Raw genomic sequence first — 26,945 nt, 5'->3', positions numbered from 1 at the left:
ACCTCTGACTGACGCCGGCAGCAGAAAAAAAAAAATTAGAAGCCAGTCAAGACATACCAGCATATCTTATCATACATGCATTTAAAACTGACAATGCAGAGACGTGTAGCTGAATCAGGCTATGGGTGAATAAAATGATGGCATGTAAGGAGCATGGGAAGCCACTGAGAGCTCATCAGTGTGTGTGTGTGAAGACCAAAAACCAGAATTAATTTGCCTGTTAATCCTGCAGCCATTAAAAAAAAAAAAAAAACAGCAGCAGAGATATATGAGCAAATAATACATGATTTGATCCATTACTGGCAATGATATAATGAACAGACTTCTTGCATGTTTTGTGTACAGATGTGTTATCTTTAATGTAAATGAATGCTGTGTAGATTGTGCAAAACTGCTTAGAATTCAAAACAAAAACACATCTCCAAGAAATTATACAACCACAGTAATGAGTAGAAGAGTATAAGCTCAACCCTTTTGTTACTTTCTAATTATTTACAGTAATGAGAAAGACTGCCATAGTTTCCTGGGAGAAATATTGTGGGATGGGCAAACAAAGTGGGTGAAATGGAGATAAAGTGAGTGAAAAATTCCCCAAAAGCAAAGAGAGACACATCGATAAACAAAGCCCAAAATGAAAATGTTGTTTTAACATTGCAACTGGTGTGAAATATCCTGAGCACCTGACTAATACATACTGCTGGTGTGTACTCCAGTGCAGGGATAAACCACCATGTGTTAATACAGTGTGTTACTAGAGAGGTTAAGAGCCGCAGTGATGGAGGCCAGTCGCTGCTGCAAACGGTAAGAAATTAAGACCGATGTCCATTTATTTCCTTGCAGTGAGTCAGGAGCTGAGTGTTGGATTTAGACCCTTAGTTGGTACGCAGTATGACGCTGATTAGTTTAGATCACCCTTGGGTGGCTGTGTTATATGCAGGGCGCTTCCTATTTCATAATAAAACGTGCCACAGTGTGTCCTCACTACAAACCCTTTGTGTGCGACCTTGTTGCACCGAGGTAACATATGCACCCGGCTCGCCCTCTCTGAACTGCTCCTTTCAGCAGGCAACCAAAGCGGTTATATTTTCACATTCAATACAGTAACGATGTCATAAAGAGAAAGCATTACTGCGACCTATTATGCGCCGCCGCTGTGTACACGGTGTCCGTGGACAGGATGAATCAGACAATGTTCCAAGAAGTTCCATAAAAGCACTGAAACGGCCATATTCATTAGGTTGTGTGTGTGACATAAATATAATACGACTCCCTCTAGACTGCAGTGTGTGAGGAGGACACAGTCTTAATGTGACAGACAGTGAGGCTGCAGAGCCCAGCCCAGTCTGGACCGAGTCAGCCCAACCCAACTCGACCCAGCCGGCACTAATCCATCATCACCACCACTGAATCATCGTGCTGCCAATAAAACCAGGCGGCAATACATTACAGGCATGTGGCAGGCTTTAGCGATAATGACATTGAAAAGTCCCCTTGGGCTGTAGGAGAAGCCTGGGTGCACGACACACTTGCTTACAGAGGCAATAATATATGGAAATGAACCAGTGCTCCAGACAAGGGAAGAGGAAAGGGGAGTGGGTGACACTCAGACTCTTTATAAGATGAAAAGAAGCAAACGGCCTCTGCAGTGACCACTTCCTCTCCACAATGCTCAACGCTGGGGCTCGTTTCGGATTCAAGGCTCTCCAAACAAGCCATCTTACAAGCAATCTGATATGTCAACACATCGTTCCTGCCTTATCTTGCTCTCATGCAGCTGAGCTGATACTGCAATACGGTCTGGGCATGGGACACGTTAGATACAGTGCTGCCAATCATCAGCGTGCTGTGTGGCACAGAGGAGGGCTAGCAGCATGAGAACTGAACGGATGCTGAATACAAGACAGCACAGTGAACACCGGGCTCTGCCGTTTTGAAAACAATCTGACAATAACTCACCCGCACTGCAGATGCACTCGAACACACGGCAAACTTGACACAGATTTAACATCGTGTTTCAACCGGATGTGAAGGGAACTAAACTTTGTGGTGACAAGTTGGCTACAGAGCCTGCGACAATGGAAAGCTGGTGTCAGATGCAGTGAGAAAAGATACGGCTGCACACTGATCTGTGTATGGTGGAATGAGTTTTCAGAGAAATAACACCAGAGCTCATCTGCCTCTGCCTGAAAATCTATTTTCCATGGTTTCAGACTCTTGGGTGACACCTTTTAAAAGCAAATCTCTGCTATTGTACGTCACACTCAAACTCCAATTTTAATTTTTACATTTAAATTAAAAGTGTACTGGGGTCACCGTGGGCTGAGAAATTTGCATTAGCCTAGGGGTCACTAAGGTTTTATGAAACCCATTCAGTACATGGCCATCCGTTGGAAAATAAAAAATAAATCCTGTTCCATCAGTTAAATGGTGTCCCAGTGTAAAAATAACACATTGAAGTCCTGAAGTTGGTTTGTGCTCCAAGTTATTGGTAGATTTAACCCTGATTTAGTGGTTTTAACATAAACAGATTGAGGTGAGAATATCATCAGTGGAAATTAAGTCACTGCTCACGCAAAAGCCGCCTCCAACATCCTTCATTTTTTCTAACGCTGAACAATATTGAAAGGACAACACTGATGTGTCGTCCGCCGCAGTTTGTCCTGGAGTTCCTTTGTTACTGGGGATGTAATTAAAGCAGTTGTTTGACATTTTGGAGAATATGCCTATTCACTACATCACATCTGTCCATGTGTAGCTCTTAGCATAACAATGAATCTGACAAAGGGAGGAAATGGCTGTTGCAGTCTCATTAAGTGACCTTACTCATGCAAAGGAAAACACACAACTCGTCAGTATTTCTTGAACGTCACACACCTGCTCTGTTCCCCCTAATGTTCAGGCTAACTCGCCTTATCTGGGTGATGTCGTGTGGTCGTTGCGGTTTCCAGTTTCCTTATATACAGTCATGTGACCGACATGTCATAGATACCATACATCCAAACTGGTCTGCACATGGCTGTATGTTCAAACAAAGAAGCAAATGAAAAGAAAAACTGGCAAGTGATTAAAACAAAGGAACAGGCCCAGTGTGGTGGTAACATTTCAGTTTCTTTGGTAAAAGATCATGAGGCAGGAAATGACAAAAAAAAGACAACAAGAGGTTGTGCTGATAGAATAAAAGTCTGGATTTATTTCTGTTATCTATACATTAAACAGGTGTTCCTGAATGCAGCAAGAGAAAACACAGAACAGGATGCTAAGCATCAAAGAGTTGCTCGCATAGCAGAGGTGTGGCCGGTTTAGCAGAGACATGTACACTCTCTATCGCATATAACATTTCTGTAGATGTGGGGTTGTGCCTCTGGGAGGCTGAAGTAGGGTGAGGGAGTGTTAACTGCAATAGTCTTGAAATTCTTTTCACATTATCATACCAGGTCAAAATACTCCATACAGTAAGAACCCTGTCTCTCCCTAATGATCATTGCAATGCGGTTACAACTATTGCAAACAGGTGCATACCCAAGCAGCCCTGTATAGCTCAGTTTAATCGAACTCCATGAGTATGAAAAATGTCGTCATAGTTCTGTACAGATTTGTCATGTCGCCATTGTCCCCTTTGACTCAATCTCAAGGCTGTGCAGAAACATTCAAGAAGGTTTAAACACGCTCCAGTCATCTCTCCCTGATAGGCCCTCCACCCAACAGTGATGTGGTACCAGGTGATTACAACGTACACCTGCATAGAAATTCAATTACACACAAAGCTCTCTGGGTCAATTCCCTGGACCAGAGCAAAGCTTTCAATTGAACCATTTTGAAACAGTCCAACAAATGGCTTAAGAGCTTCCATGAAACCAACCGCAGTGTGAACACACACACCGCTCACAGCAGAGAGGAATTCCCCAGCAACTTTTCACGTTCACAGATCAGCAGAAAAATCACATGAACACAAATACATACATACTGACAGCTGGAGCAAACCACTTCCAGAAAAACATACTGCAGACATTTTGGTGCAGAAAAGATTCCACTGGTGTCACTGTGCATGGCAAAAGAAAATATAATGCACTTTTTTGAGTAATTATGTCCCCCAGACATGATGCTCTAGCTAAGACTTAAGCACACAGTCAACCACATACAAACTGCTACACTGAGTTCCTATTCTTAACATTGAAAATTAGATCTAAAATATTTAAGCAACACTGAGGGGACAAAACATTAGACCTGGGGACCTGAAGTGTAAATTAGTTAAAACAAATCATCCCAAAACTGAAGGGCAGGAACTGCCCAAAACAGTCAGTTCACGAAGACGCCATGAAGTGATTGCCATACACGTCTCCGGCCAAGGTCGAGGCTTTTATTCTCTTCTTCTTCTACTTTCTTCTAAAATCACTTCCACTAACCAACTGTTTCCACAGTAAAAATAAAAAACTACCAATGGAATCTCGCTTCTCTAAAACTGAAAGAGGATATAATGTGCTGGCTGAGGACATCTTCTACTGTAACGTACACCGACTAGTCCGACCGAGACTTCCTTTACGACAACCTGACATGCGACCAGTGAACAGTGGCATCCTTTAAATGTCATGGTCAAATATTTATAATGTAACCTGATCTAACCATTAAAAATGCATATTTCTGGAAAACACACTGCAACAAAACAATGTTGGAGGACAACAGGTGCTAGAAGCAGACGCATCCACTGAAAATCAGCAAGTTCTGAGGTACTTGTGAAACTCACAGCTGAGGATATAATCACTACCTACAATATTTGGACGGATAGCATATAGTTGATACAGTAATAGCAGGGTTATCGATTTTGCGAAATATTTTGGCTTAAACTTTGATTAGTTGAGGGGATAGTGGCGGTTGACACACCTGAATAAAACATAGCTGTATGAGGATAAAAACATAGAAAAACAGCACCATTTGAGGTCCGATACACAGATCAGTTTTTGAACTGTTTGCTGGTAGCACCGTCAACCAGAAAAAATCTCAGAATGCAATACAGAGACAGAACACAACCACCGATCAACTGCACAACATAGCAAAGAGCGAAGATATATATATTCAGAGACACACAGACACCCCCCTTTACAGCAGCATCTTTAAGCAGGTAATAAATCTGATTTCTCCTAAGAATGATATTTGTGTACTGAGGTGTTTTACAAGTTTTATACGCTGTACATGTTGAGAGTAACCAGGTATACCTTTTTCTATAGATTTTTTAATATACACACATAGTTTACAGTCACTGACAAACAAACACCAGAGTAACAATGAGGTAGGACGGTGAATTTAGATGAAGTAGAACCGGTTTGTGGATTGTGTACAAAGTTACTGATATCTTAAAAAAAATATAGGCCTAATAACGTGTTCCTCCCGTTTTCGTCATTTGAAACAAGTTTGACATTGTATCTGAGGCTCAAACACTAATGTGTTTTGTGTACACTAAGCTGTGAAAACTGTGAGATGAAGCCATTTATCTTGTTCCACACAGTGAAGCTAGAAACTGATCTCTTTCTCCCTCAATCAAACTGTCAAAAAGCAAAATAAGGCTCCCTCATTCCCGAAGCCTTGACAGGCGTTCGCGGCATAAGCCAGAACACCAAGCGAGGACAGGATTTGCTATTGTCCCGATACATGTGCATTTTTAAATCCAGTCCACATGAACGTCAGGAAAGGAAGGAATTAACGGTGGCACAGGAAGAGGATCACGGAGCCGGAGAGGTTACGTTTCATCACTATCACGACTTGAGCGTGACAGTGACAGTACTGGAAGGTCTGGTGTTGTGTTACTGAGACAAACAAGCCTATAGCATCCTTGCCAGGTTATGCAGTGGGGTATGTTACTTATATGCTGCTAAAACCCAAACTGCTCTTTAGCAAGTCACTTAGAATATTTGATCAAGATTGGCCAGATTAAGCCAAATCTGGGTTAAAAACATACAGTACTTCCAACCAGCTTTCATCCACCACAGACGGTATTAGGAAAAAGATTAGGCTTAATCTCGCTCCAAGAAAGCTGTCCTTGAAAACAAGTTTAACATTTCAGATGATGTGATAGCTCTATAAATGCTCTATCTTAAAGCAACATTTTAACCACACCCCCTTTTGGCATCAAACAACAAAGAAACAAACACAAACACAATACACAACAATGTGTCAGAATTTCAGCAAGGTTGTTTTGCACAGCAGAAATATTTTCTTTCTTTTAAACTGCGTGTATTTTCAATACACGCTTGAGCACATAAACCTCACTTGTCGCTTTGTACAGGGAAATTTTCAGTGAAAAAAAAAAAAAAAAACATGTCCATAATGTGTAATGGTTTTGGTGGCTTAAGAGTCACTAAGCTGTTTTCACCCCAGCGTGGGTCAATTTTGTGCAAACCCTGCTGAAGCCTCAGCCACCGTCATCCCCTTTCTTGAGCTTGATCTCGGCATTCAATACTTTGGCTTACAATTATCACTACCATTTGTGAAACTACACAATTGTCTCTATACAAATCATATTTATACATAGCCAGTATCTTGACACATCAAGTTAAAGCACATATTCAAGTCAGCTTTCATAGGTAAATGTCTTCGCGTTGGTGAATCATGTTTTGCGCATGAAAACCAAGCAGGTTCGTTAAACAGTTGCTGACTTTTTCTAGACAATTTGCCAAAGTAAGCCGTTTATTGTTCATGAGGCCGTGACGGAGATATAGAATCCAGTTTCAACACAATATGACTTGTGAAAATCTATGTTTCTAAGCTCTGAGATTAAATCTCCAAAGACTGAAATATTAATTTCAGATGCATTAAATCTAGCAAGCTTGTTATGAAGCATTGGCAAGTCAGGGGCATATCTGACTGAGAAAAAAAAAAATAGACTATATCCCATAATTAATTTTTGCCATAAAGAAAGAGATAATAAACTATAATGTTCTAAGGTGCTACACAATAATATAATGTTTGTTAGGCCTTAATCTAAATCGACATTTAAAAAAGGACAAATACCACAAATACATTTCCTTAAGATTGAAGAAATTGCCCAGAAGTTTAAAGTGCATTCAATGCAAATGATTTGTATTGATCTAACTACTGCATCTCAGTTGCTAGAGTATAATGGTTTAACAACACAGATTCTCACCTTAGATCATCAGAAGGTAGATTCTAAGTGAGGCTCATCAAATATCACATTTTCTGAGTGTAGCTTAATGTTTGGGCTCTGTCATGATCGGATGTTAAAGGAAACCTCGACTCTCCTGTTCTCCAGAGATCACTTTGGCTAAGAAAGGGAGATATTTTTTTCATTTGTAGATCCCACTGATCTACGTTTGGATACAATATCAAGCTTAAAGCCAACAATTCATATGAAAAAACAAAAAATACACGTGTAAAAAGAAACAAGAAATTGTCAGGTAACATGGAATTACAACATCGATTAGATGAACCAAAACTTGACCAGAACTTTTGAAACTATAACATGAAAAATGACTGAAATAAACTGAAATATCCATGTCCGGTGGAAAAACAAAAATAAAAAGCTGCATTTTATGTACACTAAAATATATCCAAAACATAAGGTAGCTTAACAAAAGGCTGATCTGAACTCTTGAAATAACAAAAACCAAGACAGACAAAATGAAAGAGAGAAATAAACGAACCGACAAACAAGAACCCAGAGCGTGAAGAGGAGAAAGGCTTGATGGGCAGCTCTGCAGCAGATTCACAGTTAGCCACAGCTAGGTCACAGTTGAGATTTCAATCTGCAGCATTTAGTTCCAGCCTGCAGACAGCCACACAAACCATTTTGGATCAAAACAACAAAAAAAAACAACTGGAAATAAAAACAAAACAAAAAAAACACATACAAGAAAAAGAGGACAATTTTAAAGTTCTGATGGCATAGTTCAGAGGAAACTGTCACTGGAGCGACCTTACTTTGTTCCCCAGTGGCGTGGCTTAAAAAATAAAAAAAAAAAAAAAAAAAAATAAAGGAGGGTGCTATTATGGGGTTCAGCAGGCCCAGGCAACTTCAACAGCAGAATAGTATTTCAGACAGCTTTACCCACCGTTAACACTGCTTCCACAAAGAGACGACGTGAACCATACAGAGCTGTGCCCTGATTTTCTTCCCCACATCGTCCCGTTCAACCCAGCATCATTTCACAGGGGGGTGGGGGTTGAAATAAACCCGGCTCAGCTCAATTTAATGGTGTAAATCAGACAGAAAATAGTACCTAGCCTCTTACATTCTCACAGCAAAGTGCAGGGGAAGCTTCGTCGCTTCATCTTACTATACATTTACAATCACAGCTTACTAGAAAACACATGGGCATACCAGTCCCTGATGATTGCCAAAACCATTTAAGACCTTTCCAGGCATCAGCATACCCGTACCACCACAGAACAGTCCAACGATCCGGAAAGTGGCGTGTCAGATTAAGGGTAACACAGAACTATCCCATCAAACTCTCTGCTTGTGCTCTCTCTGCGATGGTAAAGGTTCATAACTAAAAAGCCGACATAAAAAACAAAACAGATATAGCGCTCTACATTAGAGTCATACGTCCCATTAAACCTCTACAAGCCCTCTTTCAAAATAAAGTGATGCTTTGTTGTTGTTGACCTAAAGTTAAGGTTGAGCACACACTCATAATCTCTTGGAACAAAATCTCTGTCGCAATGTGTAATATGGCTGTTACCAATTAAGACTTGTGCATCCCATTCACTGCAGTCGGTACCAACAGGAAAGACCCCAGCAACCAAAACATCCGACTGTTCACACATCTAAGATCTAATGCGAGCTAGAATAAACATCTTTATTCGAAGTAAACTCTGTTTAGGGAAATAACCTCTTTTACTTTTTAAAAGTTTAAAGACTCAAAATTATGTTCTGACACAGAACAATAAATGAATTTAATCACATCTAATCTCTGCTTTGACACAAACGGACACATCACAATAAACCATGTTTCTGTACCAATTCCACTGTGAAGCTTATAAAAACAGTCATACCCGCTCACATCAAACTACACGTCGTCAACTTCTGACTGGTGGTTAAAGCTGTCTGTCAGCCAATGAGGAGACTGGGCGCTGAAAAGGGTGATGCCAGGATGGGGTCTATATTTGTTTAAACATTTCACATAATAAATTCAGTGTGTCGAAGGACAAGAACCGCTCCTGAAACTGTGACAAATATCCCCCAGCCACCCATTTCAAGTCCCCTCGGTATCCTGCAAACCACGGTGGACGGGGGAAGGGGGGCAGAAGGCGCTGGCATGACAATAGCTGATCACTACATGCCATCATAGGTGAAGTTCTCCATCTTGACTGTCTGTCTGATGAGCAGTTTGGACTCCCGTCGCTCCTCATTCTTGATGGACTTGTTGATGTCCATTATCTTTTCACAAATGTACTTGTTCACTTTGGACAATCTCTGTGTAATCTCTGCACTGTCGGCTGTCTCTTGAGACACTCTGTCGTAGAGACACTCTGAGGAAGGAGTGAGTGTGAGCAGTCAGACCACATCAAACTAATAACGGCTGATATTATCTTTGTCTGGTAATTATTCAACATCATTTGATAACTGAAAGGCAAAATAAGCAAAGAAAGTAATTAGCTCTGTACCTGGTGATGTCCAATTTGTCACAGATTACAAGAGGTCTATCAGAACAGGTCTTCATCTTTCTCACAATTTGATTTTATTGGTTTAAAGCTGAAGTACAAGAGAGGATCTTTACCTCTGACGATTTTCAACTTGCTGGGTGACAGTGGAGGTTTGGGCAGGGCGTCTTTCTTCTTTTTGGTGGCCACTCCTGTGACACTGCGGTTTTTGAGAGTTTCTGTGCCCCAGATCATTACAGCCAGGTTCTTTGTGAACTTGGAGTCTCCCTGGGTCCGCTGCAGCTGGTGCCACTTCTCCTCCTCCACCCAAATCCCACCACCGAGGTGTACCTGCACAGAAGACAGGTGTAAACGCCACCCTGAACGCTGCATTTCAAAACGTGAATCTATATTCTGCTTAAGGTAAAAAAGATATTTATATATAGCAAGTTTAGTCTAAGAAATTGTGACCACAATTAGTTTAATTTTAAAGAAGAGATTTAGTAAACTGACAGATTTAAACACAACGCTCGGTGCTGCCTTATCTACTCCGCACTGACACTGACACTGCAGCCCAACTCTTTCACTACTAAGACATATTTGAAAAACAAGCTTTAATAAATGTCTTTAGAAACAAAAGGAAAAAGACAAACCTTGACAGGGTGTTTCTCTGCTAGTTCATGTTTTTTCAGCCAGACAACAGATGCAAGAACATCATAGGTTACAACAGTAAACAGCACAGTATTACTGTTTACAGATCAGACTGGAGTGGGGATGGCAGTTTCGTTAAATACCACTGATGCTAAAACAAAATGTAAGTAACCGTCCAGAAACAAACTAAATGCACAGGATTGCACCAGAAAACAGCCCATTTATATGAACCCAAACTCAAATACACATTTTTCCCTTGGGTGCTATGCTGATCACACACACACACACACACACACACACACACACACAGATGTGGGTTAGGTGATGTGGAATGCCAATCCAGTTTCACCGAGCTCAAATGCTCCATGCAGGTGTAAAACCGTCTAAATCTAAATAGACTAGGCTCATCGTAGTCATGGAGGAAAACATCTCGACTATCTCCTGCTCAGACCAAATTACAAATCCCAAAAAGCACCGCTTTTACCAACTAGGTTTCAAAAATAAGCTCAGGCCACTGGCTGCATGTAGGCTGGATTACCTCCACTATGAACTTAGCCTGTAGCTCTTTACACACAGGCGCTGCATGTTGCATAAGCCTGCACCAAACACTCCAAGCCGATTTCCAGCCTAGGCAGGCTGCCCTGGTCTTCTAGGTGAGCTAATGCAGCAGGGGGCATATGTGACACTCCTTCCCTTCTCCACTCTGTTATCACTGTAAAGTCTTTAGGCTAGCATCCAAAAGGCTTTCCCCTGTGCGGCTAATGTGCTTTAGGCCCCCAGCCAGCAGACAAGCTTTTTACTGCCCTCAAGTTAGACCAGACTGTTTTCATCCTCCCTCCTAGTTGCTCTCGTTCATCTCTCTTTGTCTATCTCCCCTCCTCCTTTTCTACCCCTTTCCCCATCTCGTGTTCTCACTAGGGCTAACCTGTCAGTCACTTTAAATTCCTCGCGTGCAAATAATTAATATGGAGTCCCTGATGTAGGAGAGTTCTAATTTGCAAGTGTTCTTCACGCTTGAAGCAGCTGCAGGCCCCACAGCTTGTAGTACCAATTCCCCCCCTGTCATCAGAGACAGGACGCTGGTTGAGTTACAGCAGTGTGGGGAGTAAAGAACCCTAACAGGCTAATAAACACTGATGATGCTGGCTCGGCTTGCAGGAACAATAATAATCTTCTCAACCTTGTTTACCTGCTAGGGTAGGGGCAGCCAGGGGGAAAGGACTGATCAACTATGACAGCATGTTCCCAGGTTCATAGGTGTTAAGAGGAAATACAGCATTTCCTACAAAATCAGGCTACTTCCCACGGTCACCCACAGGCAGAGAGCCAGGGATACAGAGAAAGGGAACTGGAGGGTTTAGGCTTTTCAAAGGGCGACTGAGGTTAATTGGGATTATCACCAATAAAGCTTTAAACACCCTCTCAGCAGTGTTAGGTTTTCCAATATAAATTAGAAATATATTGAAACGCACAGCTACAGATGTAAATGAAAAACAAGATTTGCAGATATTTCTGAATTGATCACTGAAGACAAAGGCCTTTTCACTGCTGACAGATACAACACTACAAACAAGCCTTAACATCGTCTGAAAAATATCAGATTAATTTGTTGTCTGTTGAACTATGTTAAAGGCCTGTCAATCAAGGTTTGAGTGATGGCATCTCTTAGTCCTGTCTTTTAAATTTCAAGGCTGGGGCACTTATGTTTACATCTGGATGAGTGACTTTGCCTTCAAGAATAAATGTCAAAAAAAAAAAAAACGATGAGGGAAATGAGAACAGACAGGAATCGCAAATCACAAATACAGATGAGCAGTGAACAGTCACATGAGGCTAGGAAAAGCAAGGCAGTTAAGGTGGTCAAGGATTTGACGACATCAGTGGCATACAAGGATTATGTGAGACTGACCTTCCCATCGTTGCAGGTGTATACTGTCCTGGGTGAGGGTGAGTAGCTGGAACTGGTGTTGGCTTCTTCTCTGCACGTCTCCTGGGCCTCAACAATAGGTTCAACCACTTCGGCCTTGATTGTCTGAGTTCCATTGTCATGCATAGGCTCTGATAAAGCAAACAAAAAGATGCTGCTTTATGGAGGATACAGTCAATAAAAACACCTGGTAACACTTTACTTGATGTAGAGGAGAGGTTTCAAAGCCATTCATCAATGGCTGCTCAACTTTAAAGAAAAACTGATGGCCAGTTGATCAATAATCTCACCGGTATATAGTAGCATGTGGTTCACCACCGGAACAAGACCTACCTGCTTGTTTGCCTGCTTACTTCCTGCCCTGGGCCTAGATGTCTGTGCGTCGAGATGGACGTTTGTTTTAGCCCAGTGACTAAGCTGGCTTGGTGGCTGGCCTCACTAAGCTCCAGTGTTGTTGATGAGTTTTAATATTGGTCAGTGCATCACATCCCCTGCCTCACAGTGCCCCAGGGTGCTCTAATCTTTAGCCTGTCCATTAGATGGTGGAGCCAGTAGCCAGCGTCTCCGTCCAGATGTACAGGGGTGGGGGTTGGGGGTAGGGCTGAGGTTTACACCAGCATCTGGCAAAGCTGGAGTTTGTACGCTGCTGCACACTGAATGACACCACTTTTAATCACACTCACGGCCTGTGTATGATTTACTACTTAAATATCAGGTCATTTTCACATCTACAGATCTACCTGTACTCTCGACTGCAAGGAAAGCAAGGCAGGGGATCTCTGGTTAAACTTCCTCTCCCCTCATATCCTAAACCTTCTGAGGGAGGTTGGCCTGGACAAGGAACCATTGCTGTTGTGAAACTATCAAGACTGTACAAGGCTATACAATATACAGTGAACGTAAGGGCAGGCTTACTGCACAATAGCAAAATTGATCTACACTTGAGTCACACTGCTACATGCAGTCTTCAAAATACGCTCCTATTTAGAGAAGCTTATTTATTTAGTGATTTACTTTCTGTGTGGTTACTGTGTTTCTGAAAAGTTACTATAACCACTGGTCTAACCTGCCACCTAATAAGCTAATGTTAGCTCAACTTTGGACATTGTTTAGTTCCACTTGTAACTGTGTCTCTGGTCCAAGCCAAATATTAACTTTGAATCTCAGGTCTTGAGCCAAAACACACAAGAATTCCTTAAAACTCTACAAAGAGCACAGTGGGCTATGATGCAAAAGCCAGAATCGGTTACTCAATGGATCTTCTAGAGACACTGTTTGCTCAGTCACATGATCTAAAATCACTGGACTGTGTGGAAATAATTCATAATTCAGTAAACACCTGAACTGAACTGTCCACATACCTACTTCCCCAGCGCCTTTCACTGTACCTGTCACCTGATGTTACAGTTTAAAGTTCTCAGACTAAATGTTCTGTGCCTGGACAGCTGTTTTACTTTCACCCTTTCAGCACATACCAACTGAATTGTTTTTGGCAGGCATTTTCTCAATGTGACTGTTCACTATTAACCTCTGGCATGAGAGATTTGCGTGTTGGTGTGCATGCTACGGGTTTCTCACCACTGCCCAGTCTCATGAGAAGTACATCTTGCAGCCTCCTGTTGAAGTCCCTCAGTTCTTTGACTTCTGTCAACAAGCTGCCATATTCCTTCAGCTTCTTGGCCTGCTGCACCAGCTGCCTACGGGTTCTCTCCAGCTCCTGCTGGAGCCTCCTCATCTCCTCCTCCTGTTGCCTGTAGCTGTGAACTAGCTCCTCGTACAACACTCTAGGAACCACGGCTGCAGCTACCTCATTCACACAATCAGCGTCCACCTCCAAATGCTGCTGCTGTTGCTGGTGATGATGTTGCTGATGCTCTGCCTCCATATCTTCATCTTCGTCGTCTGCATCCTCACCCTCCTCAGCCAGCCGGTCCTCATCCAGGTCCTCTTCGCCCTCCAGGCATGAGCTGGCTGCATTTCTCTCCAGGCGGGCCACTACTGCTGCCAGACTCTTGGAGGAGTTGGAAAGGGGGCGGCCATGGTCCTGAGACAGGGCCTGAACAAATTAGCGAATAAAGTGTCAAATTAGGGAACAAACAGGTGAGAGTCGAGGTAAATTTGAATTGTAACGACTGGAAACTTGAGGATTTGACCATAATAAAAAAGAAGCCATGTGTTTGGGGACTAGACTGTTTTACACATTTTCACAAAAGACTTTGCTGCTCCAGTAACAAAATGCACTTAAAAGGGGACTTAAGGTGATTCCACTCAATACAAAAAGCAACTGTAGAAACCACACATCCCCCTAAAAATGACACGACAGACGGCAAACAGTTTGTTTTGACTGTGTGAATCTCAATATGAACTGGGAGGAGAGGAGTCACTGAGTTCTTGGATGAGCCGCTCAGAGGATTTGTCTGTGAAAGGGAAGCTGTCCAGAGTGCTGAATTTGTGTTAATCCAGCATATGGTAAAAATAGCATCTCGGATTTTGGGTGTCATCCAAGTTTAAGGAAAAGTGACATTCCCTGATCAATAGATAGATATTTAAATATGACTATTGCTGATTGTGCTTCGAATTGACCCATGCCATCATGGTTGTCCACATTTACAGTTGGTAAAATAATTGAAGGGCCACAATCACACAGCACAAACACTGTGGATGTAAATGATTTGAACGGGATAGAATTAATTACTGGCAATACTCTCTCTACCCACACATAAAACCATGTACTGTGATGGCATTGTAAACCGCATTTAAATGGAGCTATGTAAATACAGACATCACACGCATGATCAGTCAAGGGGCCTGATTCTGGTGTCACTGTTAGTATGAGCACAGAATAGAAGAGAAGTACATTCAGGTGTATTATATATTTGTGACGCCCTGTTCCATGTAAAATAACACAACTACAGTCTAATTTGCATGAGCCTACCTTTTTATGCCTGAGCGGCATCCTCTCCTCTCCAAAACTGTTCTCAATAGAGTTTCCTGAATTCTTGATGGACATCTTGGGAATTTTCATCTTCTTCTGCATTATACTGTCTTCAAACTCCTCTATTGTGTCTGCAAGGTTCAGAAATACAACCAAGGAGAATCTCATAAAGTTTCAAACACGTCTGACAGAACTCACGATGGGTTTGTGTTGTTATTGTGTGAGGTTAAACTTTAGCACACTTAGCCTCTAGGAGCTGAAGGCAGTTTAATTGTACTAACTATACAAACGGTGCAGTAACATGCGTGATGCTGTCAAACGGGACCCGGTCCAGACGGCTCAGGTTCGGGGCTCTAGTGATGCAGCTCGTTAAAGGTCGAGCATAGAAAACGACACCGGGCGAACGTGAACAGCTAAGGCCGAGAAAATATCACATCCCGGCTGTCACGGACCGTGACAGGTTGATATCACGTTGACGACACGGTGACTGCAGCACCGCATCCCCACAGATTAGACTGCTAGCATGCTAACCCGCTAAAAACTCTTGGGCTAACGTGTCGACTAACGCCAGAGTCTCACTCCTGTACCCTACACCCCCCCATAAAAACCCCAAAACGCCAGGTGAATCTTCTCAGGTGGATGTCAGGTGTGTTGTTCATGCACTGACAGCTCCGTACGTGCTCGCAGTGAACCAGGCGCTAACGTGCTAACGAGGAGCGAGCGCACAGCGAGCTAGCAGGCGTTAGCTTCGTGTTGTAAACAACGGCTGTGACTGGCTAACGCTGCCTGCCACGTATTTAGCGAAACAACCAGCACCGCTCCGTCGGGACGAGACAGCTAGCTGTTGGGAGACGACACTCCGATTGCGAACACACGCACACAAAACCTTTAAAGCACCGACGACAACGTGCAACTACCTGCCAAAGTTACCGTAGCGGATCTAACTAGTTAGCATGGCTAGCTAGCCACAGCCGAGGACGCTGTTGTGGCTCTCGGTGTCAGACTCCAGCTGATCACGTCTTGACAGATCGGACAAAAGGACCCGCTTTGACACATCTCCGGCTTTCACGCACATCGACGTTACTCGGTCAGGCAGAGAAAAACACGGTAAAAAGAGGCGATCCGGTGAATTAGGATGGAAAACTTACCTGCAAGGGCAAGGATCTGTGCTTCGCACGGCTGGCCTGCGCTGCCATTCTCTTCAGTTCTGTGAACCAGATACACCTTCTGATTATCAAAATCTGTTTTGTGCAGAGGTCTGAAATCTTCGACATTTGAAATGGGTAACGCGTAGCACATATCGTCTTCAAAGAACCTAACAAAAGCATACATTATTTACTTCTCTTTGGTCCTGCACTTTGGATATGGTTGACAGTTTTTCCTCACAAAGTATTAAAAAAATATACACATAGGGGGGGATCGGGGATGAAGTCTGCGCTCGGCTACTCTTGCCTGGTCCACATCACCAGGGCTGATCATCAAGGCATAAATAATAGACATGATAATAACATCACTGCTCAAAACATTCAGATTTGTTTGTATCAGGAACATGTGAAACACGTTCTGCACTTGTACTTTACTGAACGTACCCATACTAACATATTGTACACACTTATAGTTTTGGTAGCTTTATAGTTTTATTCCACTTAGTATTTTTTAATATTTTTAATTTCTTATTTATCTTATATCTTTGCTACTTCTGGCACTCTGCTGTGTACTTGTACCTCGCTGTTGCTACAGTGCAATGTCCCCATTGTGGGACAAATAAAGGTTTTCTTATCTTATCAGAATTAAATAAAAAATATCCCAATCTTTGAGTGTTTAATGTTTACATGGCAAATAACGTCTTTATTTCTTCGGGTTTAGGCTACTTTAATTGTTTAGTACATTTCAATCTTCCTGAGCCATTGCCCTTATCAGCTTAGACACCCACTCCCTCCCACTCTGTCTTCTGAGGAATTGTTTCAAGGACCTAACGTGAGAAAAACCATCCAGATGATTAGCTGCCTGGTCAGATTTCACTGGTGTCTGCGTGCTTTTATGTGTTTCCTGCTGTGCACGTCTCCTCTGTTGCTTGTATCACACCAGAAAGACGTTAAGGCCAAGTGACAGAAATTAACTCTTTGTTATTGTAAGACAGCCGGGTGGTTATACAACAGGATGGATTTCTCTCAGTTGTTATTCTAATGGAGAGGACCCCAGTCGATAAATGACACTAACAATTGCGTTCTGCTTGGGCTGCTGTAATTGAAAAGTAACTGATGCAGAACTATAGTGGGCCTTTTTTCTTCTCTGATATTTTGTTTCATAGTTTCAGGCATTTCGTTAGTTATGATGAGGCCCGTTTCAAATGCCAGCCTCCCCATGATGTTTGTTCACTGTACTGTGTGACCAGCCCCGGAGTCTGTTAAGATGTATACAAGAGAATTTAAAAACAAACAAACAAACAAGTGATGATAGTGAGTCTCAGAACATAACCCAAGTCCTTTGCAGCTATTGCTGTGGTAGTTTAGGCTGTTCTCAATACAAGTGAATGGATGTATCTTCTAGCTACTGTAGGTTGAAGTATCAAAACTAAACACATTCCAATACGTTTACAGTTGTTCAATACCACTTTTAAATAAAGAGAAGTATAGAGGTGAGGCCTCTTTGTTTTGATGGTCACATCACATATCTGTGTGCAGCTACTTTGGCTGACCCCACAGACTGGAACAGGAAGAGTGACAGGCAAGAGATTTGAGCTTCTGACAAGTAAAACAGAGGATTACTGTTAACCTACGCTTCTGTTCGATGGCTGGGCAAGGCTGGACTTGTCAGCACAAGGCTGCTCAATTTCTGCAGCTTTCTGTCTTTGACGTGGCCCGTGTTTAAAGGCGAGCACTGCTCCATTTCAAAGTTTCATCATGTTGTTCCTGCAGCCTATTTGAGACTTCAACAGCAACTTTCACTTCATAGAGATGCACCAAAGATGGAAGTCTGTTTAGAGACAACAAAAGTAGAACTCCACTTTCATCTAACGTTTTTCAGATCAACTCTCAGTTTTGCTTCAATGAACACACTGTTTGTGTGCATGTTTTGTATAATACATAAAAAACGGTATAATTTCATATCTGAGCTGTAAGGTTAATTAGTCCCAGTGCCATTTATTCCCCTAATTATTCTTATATTTTATTAAAAGTTGAGTGATGATCTGAATATAATATATCATTGGTTTAGTAAAGACCACACACAGTTGTGTCACACTGTCATGATGTCCTGCGGCACTTGAATCAGATGAAGCCACCAGTTTTATTGTTACTGTAACAGCTTTTCCAACCGTGACTAATTCTAATGTATACTAATGTATAATGATTGCATTAGTGTACTGTTTTTGCAGCTAGCATACAAACAATCAACCTACTGAAGCTGCACATCAAGGCATCATGAGAAAATAGTGTCCATAAGTATCACTTTTAAAAATCGAACATTTCTTTAATATGCATTTACTGTTTTGGCTGATTAAATGTATAATAATATGGAAGCGGGATGCAGGTTTAGCTGTGCTGGATGAAAATCGACCTCCAGTTATTCCAGAAAAGCTCCACCCAGCTGATCTCTGATCAGTCAGAATAAGGTTGAAACACCACTGTTTTTACAGCTGCACTTTTTGCCCTAATGAAATTGAAACTACATAAAGTTTTCTTTATAAATTGAAGTCTTAGGTATTTTCTACCACATTCATAGGTTTTACTGTAATGTCTATTTGATTTTGAAACAAACAGGTCTAAAAGCAAAAGCATAAAGGAAAAAAAAACTACCAAAAGGTAGATTATCATACAGTTTCATGCTTTTTGATTCTGTCTTATTAGCATAAGAGAACTGGAAAAGAATAAAATAATATATTTAAATTATTGCTACAAAGGACAGAGAAAATGGAATATTAATCAAAAAAAGATTTTTAAAGCACTGAAAAACTAAACTTTAGCATTTATTATTATGAATTGCAATCTCTCTCTCTCTCTCTCATGCACAGACACACTTTTATATATAGGACTATACACATATTCAGAGTGGGTGGAACCACTTTCAGTCAGGCTGAAATGACCTTTACACATCCAAAATCCTTTTAAATTACAACACTTTGAATATTAGGTGCATGCTGTTTGCCTGTTGCCATGTGTTGACTATTAATCATTATGACAAATAAAAGTAGGGCTGTAATTTATTTAATAAATTCATAAGCTTTTTAAAAAAAGAGTTACTTATGTACAAATCCTCTGTGATTTGTCCTAAACTGTTGGCGTGCCACACGGCTGATGGCAGAGCGATACGTTACAGCTGAAGGAACAACTCTAGATGATAGTTTAGCTGTTTTTTCTGAGGGGGCAGCTGATTGGGCAAAGTCTGGAGTCAGGACAGAAGCCAGACATCATGTCCTGCCTATTAGCTCTACACTGCCAGGCTCATCTATCTTTATTGGTTATCCATTAGCCTGCATTAAAGGGAGACACGGGATAATAGCAGTAATGATGCTGATGATGGAATTAGACTGCGGGTACACACGTCATCGTTGCAGCGTTGCGCATGGAATCATAAAGAGTTTGCATTGACAAACCGACAGATGGAAGGAGAGATGTGATGAACAACTCCTTTATGCTTATGATCAGAGTGTATGCAAATTAATGTGAAGCAAAAAAAAAACATATAGAGAGAAAGAGAACAAAATGAAGTCTTGCAATCTAGTTGAAAAATGTCTATGGTAATTTGAGGTGTATACACTAACTGTACAGCACGTAGACAGTCAATTTAAAGGCAGCACCTGTGCCAATCTGAAGGAAGGACAACAGATGCTGGTACAGGTGTGTGATGATGGTTGGCAGGGGTGAGCACCAGCCTGAGAAAGAGCATACACACACCGGATCCTGCAAAGTGACTCTGCCAGGCATTAGACAGCCTGGACAGGGGGATCATTAGGCCAACTTTCTGGAAAGATGCTCTAAGATCAGGGAAGCACAGAGCACAATAAAGATACGGGTGTCGAGTCTCAAGGTGACAGATTCAGAGAAGCAGAAATGCCTTTTGTAGGCAGCACGCTATTATGATCAATCACAACTGTTTACAGTCCAGGGTAATGCTGTTTTCCTATTTTGGTTGGAGGCATCTCACCAGTCTTTCTCTTATTATGCCTCTTAATTAGCTCCGCATGAATTACTAATCAACCATGAAGAAGGCATTCACCAATTTAAAAAGTGATAGCCCATGAAATGAACAGCACAGCCTAATAGAAGCGCATCACTTACTAATGCTGCAGGGCCTGAAAACAGACCTTTGACTGGAAGACAGACACACAAAGAGAGAAAGAAAGAAAGAAAGAAAAAGATGGACAAGTGGCTCACACATAGAGACGAACCTTAATGTGAATAAAGCTTTCATTAAGTATTTATAATGGTATCAGCTCTGGCTCTGCCATCATGCTGTGTATACTCAGTGATCCACCCAGGAGACATTGATCTTCTTCAAAAGGAACATAATGACCACCAGAGAAATACTGATCATATTTCAGCAGCAGTCAATTCAGTTCATTAGGGCCGTTCTACCTCCTGCTGTGGACCTGTATTGATCTCGCCAGTGTCACCAGACTGTTATTCTCCACTAACTAGATAGGGAACTCACAAAACTGTAATTTATACAGTGGCAGCAGCCAGTCGAACAATAGACTTCAGGGAACAAACAAGCAGAAATACATAAAAGAGCAAAGATTTCCGCATCTCTGCAAGATCAGCGTGGACTGTCTGTGTCTATGCCCTTTCTGCGTCTGCATCAAATGTCAGACATGACACAAGAAATCCTAAAAGTATCAAGGCTGTCCCCGGGTTTCAGAGAGAATTTTTCTTATGCCTCTAATACCTTTTCCACCATCTCCTCTCCTCTAATCTCCACTTATCTGGCAGCCAGGTGAGCCGCTGCACATGGCTGGTGGGCAGGCTTTGGTCTGTGGGACTACAGCTCATCTTAATGGTATTTCTCCCCCTTTTCCTTCTCTTCCCTTTGCTACTCTTCCCCTTTCCTCCAGGGCGGCTGTGAGACAGAGACGGAGGCAGCCGGCGAACTTCTCGACGCTGCTGCAGCCGACAGCAGGGAGCCGCTGGGATTGGCCGAGCGACCGCGGCAGCCCGTCACGAGGAGGGGCAGCCAGGCTCACGGGCGCGCAGCATTTGACAGATAATAACAGATAAAACCCAGGCCAACCAGCAGCTCGCTCTTCACCGGGGGACGGGGAAACCTGTGGTGGAGGCGTGAGGGGGGGGCAGGGGCATGTAGAGGGGCAAAGTGCTCTGACAACTACAGGCTTTCACTTAACCACCAGATACAGACACAGACACAGACCTCCACCCACCCACAAACACACACACCGTGGTCAAGGACAGACAAGGTCACGGAGCTTCAATCCTACTGTACACTTGGAGGAGGTTAACACTGATTCTGAGCCTAAGAAAAAATGTTGGCACAGCTGCTTTGTCTGAAAAAGCAGATCAAAACCCAACTGCCTTCTTGTTAGTGTTTTTCAGTCATTACTCGCTGTTCTTTTATTACTTGTGTTCTAATTTCTGTTAAAAGAGCTGTGAGTCTCTGAAGTACAATAAAATTCATTTATACCAGAAAGCTTTTTCCCTTCTATCATTTACTCATTTATTTCATGTTTTTATTCAAATCCGAAACAGTTTTTCATCAAATCTAAACTCCAGCGTGCAAATTACAAGCACATTTTTGTGAGTTTAAGCTAAAATAATGCTGATCTGCACATATTTTATTTTTTGTATTTGTTTGTAATCCTATGTGTGAGTGGAATCTACCTGCCTGTTCGCTGTCTTTTGAGCAATGGCTTTCTGTGCATGGAAAACAAATACGAACAAATATCTCTCCATCTGTATCCTTCGGTCGGGACAAACACTTCTAAGGATTCCTGCTTTGACTGTAAAGAAGTATGGCACATGTCACACAGCTCCTCTGCTGTCCACACACAGGATGCCACCTGGTGCGACAATGGGAAATGCAGTCTATCTTTCCCCGCTGAGACACATTTAGTTCAGTGCAGGAGAAAACAGTCAAGACGAATCTGGCATTCAGTTCCTGCGTGGCCTGAGACACATAACCTGACAAATGTCTGCCTCTGTTCTCACTGAGGTGCTGCCACTGAGGAACAGGGACAGCACACTTTAAAGGTGCACTGTACACAACTCTTATTGTCCTATAAACCAAATGACTACATCTGCAAGGGTTTGATGCCTTTGAAGGTCAATATCCTGAGTTGATTTTTTTTTTTCAAACCTCCTTTTTTGCTTTGGTGACAGTTTCTTTTTATCAAATCAAAGAAAAAAAACCCGGCCATGCACCACTGGATTAGCATTTCACTCAACGTTTCTGTCGAAGCTCTGTTCACTCGGACTGGCCTGTATCATTCCATTGGATTCCCATAGAGGTCAGTACAAAGTCACACATCCACACACTGGGTGTAATGGTGTAATGAGGAGGAGATTTTTGTTTCCAGTCTAAGTCTAAACATCTGCTGGGTTGAAATTCCTAGAATAAAAGATTGAGGTTGTTGTTCTGTAGCTTAAGCTAATGGCTGACACACCTGTGGAAGTAGGGCAATTAAAACCAGACTTTCCCCATGGAAATCAATAATATATAGATTTTTTATTTATACATACAGCATCCTACATACACACCTACTGGGTGATCCACACACAGATCTGTCAGACGGACTGAGGTGCAGACTGAGATAAGGCTGCTAATGACCTTGACCATGGCAAAGTATCTCCTGGTGATATATATATATATATATATATATATATATATATATATATATTACCTGTTATAAACAATTTCACAGAGTGACAGGTTATCAGATTAACAATTCAGCTTTGCGGAAAAGCCTCACCATTAGTAACAGTCCAAGTATCCATAATGTTAGTAAATTGCCCATATGCTCTGATATTCAGCATCTATATGCTGTGAGGCAGAGCAGATGTAATAGGTTGTGAATAACAGTGATATAGTGGTTTTTAGAGAGACAAGGTCTGGGTTAGACACACACACACACATACACACATACACACACACAAAGCTAAGTCCCCTTAATGTGATGTGTTCACAGGTTTCAGTCCCCACAGTGTTGGTAATACAAGGAGCACACACACACAGTCCAAAAACTCAATCCACCAGCCATAACACAGAGACAGAGTGGCATCAACCTCTATTATCTAGTCCCTATGCTGCTAACACAAAAGGCTCCCTGGAACAAAAATCCAATCAGTCCTCTCTAGGAGGATTTGCTCCACAGCAGTGCTCAGCAACACTGGTGGCTCTGCTGGTGACAAAGAAATAATCTCAGAGCCTACAGCCTGTTCACAGCCTGTTTACTGCCTTCATCACATTGCCCTTTTAGAAAGAGGACAGAGTCTACGCTTCTTCTGTTGTCATTTACTGTCCTCTGAGTTTAGCACTCTCCCTCTCTCTCCTTTTCTGTATGCAGAAACATGAAACACATGGCTGGCTGTGTGTACAGTGTGTGAAATTACCATATTTGTGACACAGGGAATATTTACTCTAAGCATTAGTAATACGGACTTGACAAAAAAACAAAAAAACAAAGAACCTTCAGGCATATTGGCTCGAGACAGGTTTTAAATACTTGTTTGATGACAAATATTTTCCAAATATTTTCAATACTTTGTGGCCCCTAACCCTCCTCCTCCTCCTCCTCCTCCTCCTCCTCCTCCTCCTCCTCCTCCTCCCCATCCCTTTGGCTCCAATCTCACGCAGTCCTCAATTCTTTGTCTGGTAAATTATCACACTCGTTCTCCATTCATTAGCATGCTGCTGCAGCTTTAGCTACGCTGGTGAGAAGCCTTCAGCAAAATCAGCTGGAAAATACTCAAGATGAGGCGGCCAGCGCAGCCCTCTCCTCTCCTCCCTCCCGTCTTCATCTCCGTCTTTGTTTGTCTTATGTGTTTTTTTTTTTTAACCACATCAAAATGGAAGCATAGGCCCACATAATGAAGAGGAGGGAGATAAAATATGCTAATTCACAGAGAAAGGATATAATTAGGGCAATAATAGGAACTGTTGTTTTCACAGCTGCTCATTTACACAAAGGCCTGATAGTATTTTTTTATATATAAATAATGTTCTTCTGTTTTTCTTCTGTCCTCCCCATCTCTCAAGATGCTAAGTCTTATGCTCCACTAAGAACAAATCTCTGCAGTTCTACCACCTGAGAGCCAGTCAACCTTGCAGTCACCCAGAGATTTCCATCAGTGCAGGTATGTACCACAGACCAGGACAGCAAGCAGAAGGCTCGGGTTATGTGAGGCCTGTCTTTCCACCTGCCTGGGGTCACTTCAGGCTGGAGAGAAACACAGTCTCCAGGCCTGCAGTCAGCAAAATGGACTTTTCTTAGAGTGGAAACCACAGGCCTAAAAGACTATTCCAGTGCAATTCAACCCACTTTTTTTTCTTTCCATCCTACTGCACTAGGTGTGAGGAGGCAGAAAACATTCACACAAGTATTAAGCACAGCCCAAAATCTCCTAAAGCTGTGCTTTTTGACCTACCACCTTAATAGTTTCTGTTTGTTCAAACACAGATATATTCCTGCCACTAGTGGTTCTTGTAAAAATCACAGTAGTCCTGCTGGGGTTTTACCACTTGGAGCGGAAAATGCAATTTAAAGTCTTTCTGTATTTTGAATGAGTGACAAGTTACAAAGAAAGTTTCTGAAAAAGTGAGTGAGCACGGTTAAAAGGTGCATAAGACTGATGCACACAGAGAAAGGGGTGTCCAACTCCAGGCATCAGGGGCCACTGTCCTGCTCGTCTTCCAACTATCCCTGACCTACCCCACTGCTGATCACCTGGATCAGGTGTGTTCGGGTCAATTGCCCTCGAGGAACATTGACTGGGCTCTCCAAGATGCGTGTGAGGGGAGATGAGAGCTTAATGACTGAAGGATTGTTTCATGTTCATTTTAAATTAAAGGGGTCTGGCAGATAAAGATCGACCGGTGAAAGTCTGTACACAAATAGGTTCAGGTTTCTTTATCTGCAACAAGCAAGAAAGATTTCTGTTCTGACAGAAACATGTTGTTTCATAGCAAAATTGAACTGGTACCAACACAAAGATTTAAATAATCCTCCTGCGTATCATGAAGCAAGCATTTCATAAGATTTAGAGGCAGCAGGAAACTCTTAGTACACCACTATCACAACAACACTCCATGAGTGCAATTTGCACTTTAAGGGCCAAGAAAAAGAGATTATATTCAAAACAATGGCACCTCAACAACAAAGACATAAATACATGATATATCAGTATATTGTTTGGATGGCTGCCCAGAGAGTTTCATCTAAAATAATGTAAGCTATTAAATAGCTGAGGGAAGGCTAGGATGCTATATTGTGTAAATTAGAAAAAACTCTGTTGACCTTACATTCACACTGCAGACAATTTAGTTTGAAGTGATCCCCAACTTGCTCTCACACTTTGTGACACATGTTATGCAAATGGAAAAAGCTGGCACTTCCTAGAAGAGAAAGCAACACCCAGGGGAGACTAAGGACTTAAACAAAAAAGAGAACTAAAAGAGCACTTCCTGTCATGTTGAGCAAAAAATAAGGAAGTCTGGTCTTTATTTTTTGTCAACTTTACTATCCTCCACCCACTTTCATTTCAGTTCATGAGGCCTGAGGCTTCTTGTGGTTTAGTTGACCATAGTAAGTCTGATAGGCAGACGACAGCTTTTTGCAATAACTAGCTATTAGCAGCCAAACCAATTTCCAATGCTCCTTATTTTCCTTATTTTCTTAACTGAAGCAACTCTAATCTGATATACAGCGGATCTCAAAATGTCACTATGTTAGTGTGAATTTCAGTCGTTAGTGTAGTTTAAGAATGTGAAGTATTTTTTTATCTCTAAATTCCAGCTGATTATCAGGCTTTGTAGAACATTTGCTGAGCCGTCATGTCCTGTAGAGCTTTTCTTTCAAATGAATATCTATGTCATTATTGTCCACTGCATCTCTACCTGTGATGTGTGAGTTAAAAATGTTTACTCTGTTAATTCATCCACACTCATTATAACTGCAGCTATACTTTATACAGTATACTCTATCTGTTAGAACAAAAACTAGATGTCACCTTTTGTTTCAAAAGCATAAGTTGAAATGTGTTGATGTGCGTTGGAGTTGCTCCTCACATGTCCTGATCGAAACACAAGGCAAAAATCATGATGGTTTGGACTTTTGTAGGAACGATCAGCTTCATGCCCAATAATTTTGGTCATGTCCAACATATACTTATGCCTCTCGCAGGCTTCCTAACTATTACTACAGTGTCTACAATGAGAGATTCAGACACAGATTTTAAATATGAGTAGTTCGCTGTGAAAATGTGACCTGTGACCTCAGAGATATGTACAGTGGTTTTGTCTGGAGACAGCAAAGCAGAAAACACAAAGAATATCTGTACAAAGAGACGCTCTAATAAAGAACATTTCTATCCTGCTCTGACAGAAACAGCAGGGAAATGGAGATACAGCCAAAGAAGTGATGGAGTGAAGAAGAAGAAAGTGAGAGGAGATCTGAGAACTGCCTATTATCTCTATGCTGCTTCATCGCTTTACACACACACACGCATGCATCTGTGCACAATACTAAAAGTGTGTGCACAAGTACACACACAACCACCCTCTCAAATCTGCCCAGATCTCATGAATATGATTGACCTTTTTTCCACTGTAATGCTGAGAGCGCATAAAGGGAAAAGGAGAAACTAAACAGAGGCAAGCAGAGTTAATTTA

At 41.9% G+C, this 26,945-nt stretch overlaps 2 protein-coding genes across 7 annotated transcripts in view; both read right to left on the bottom strand.

Annotated features, from left to right (window-relative positions):
* The window catches only part of bend5 (BEN domain containing 5), a 39,849-nt gene extending 23,314 nt beyond the window's left edge, over positions 1 to 16,535 (bottom strand). For 2 of the 6 annotated variants that reach the window (XR_003295565.1, XR_004463060.1), the window contains exons 1-6: positions 16,256 to 16,439; positions 15,108 to 15,238; positions 13,751 to 14,228; positions 12,155 to 12,303; positions 9,732 to 9,945; positions 7,136 to 9,483 (exon numbers count right to left, since the gene is read on the bottom strand). Coding sequence is in view for 4 of the 6 variants with exons in the window: in XM_026304629.1 (XP_026160414.1) it covers positions 9,287 to 9,483; positions 9,732 to 9,945; positions 12,155 to 12,303; positions 13,751 to 14,228; positions 15,108 to 15,238; positions 16,256 to 16,439 (1,353 nt within the window). In the remaining 2 variants the exon portion in view is untranslated. Of the gene's footprint in view, positions 1 to 3,164; positions 9,484 to 9,731; positions 9,946 to 12,154; positions 12,304 to 13,750; positions 14,229 to 15,107; positions 15,239 to 16,255 lie in introns of those variants that run through there. The other 4 variants (XM_026304630.2, XM_026304631.2, XM_026304632.2 and 1 more) reach the window with 4 other exon arrangements.
* The window catches only part of agbl4 (AGBL carboxypeptidase 4), a 231,753-nt gene that overhangs the window by 50,399 nt on the left and 154,409 nt on the right, over positions 1 to 26,945 (bottom strand). The gene's annotated exons all lie outside the window — the stretch shown is intronic.

This window comes from Mastacembelus armatus, chromosome 4 (assembly GCF_900324485.2).
Source record: "Mastacembelus armatus chromosome 4, fMasArm1.2, whole genome shotgun sequence".
Lineage (NCBI taxonomy): Eukaryota > Metazoa > Chordata > Actinopteri > Synbranchiformes > Mastacembelidae > Mastacembelus > Mastacembelus armatus.
The sequence above is the reverse complement of the archived record's forward strand: the minus strand, read 5'-3'. Positions and strand labels throughout refer to the sequence as shown.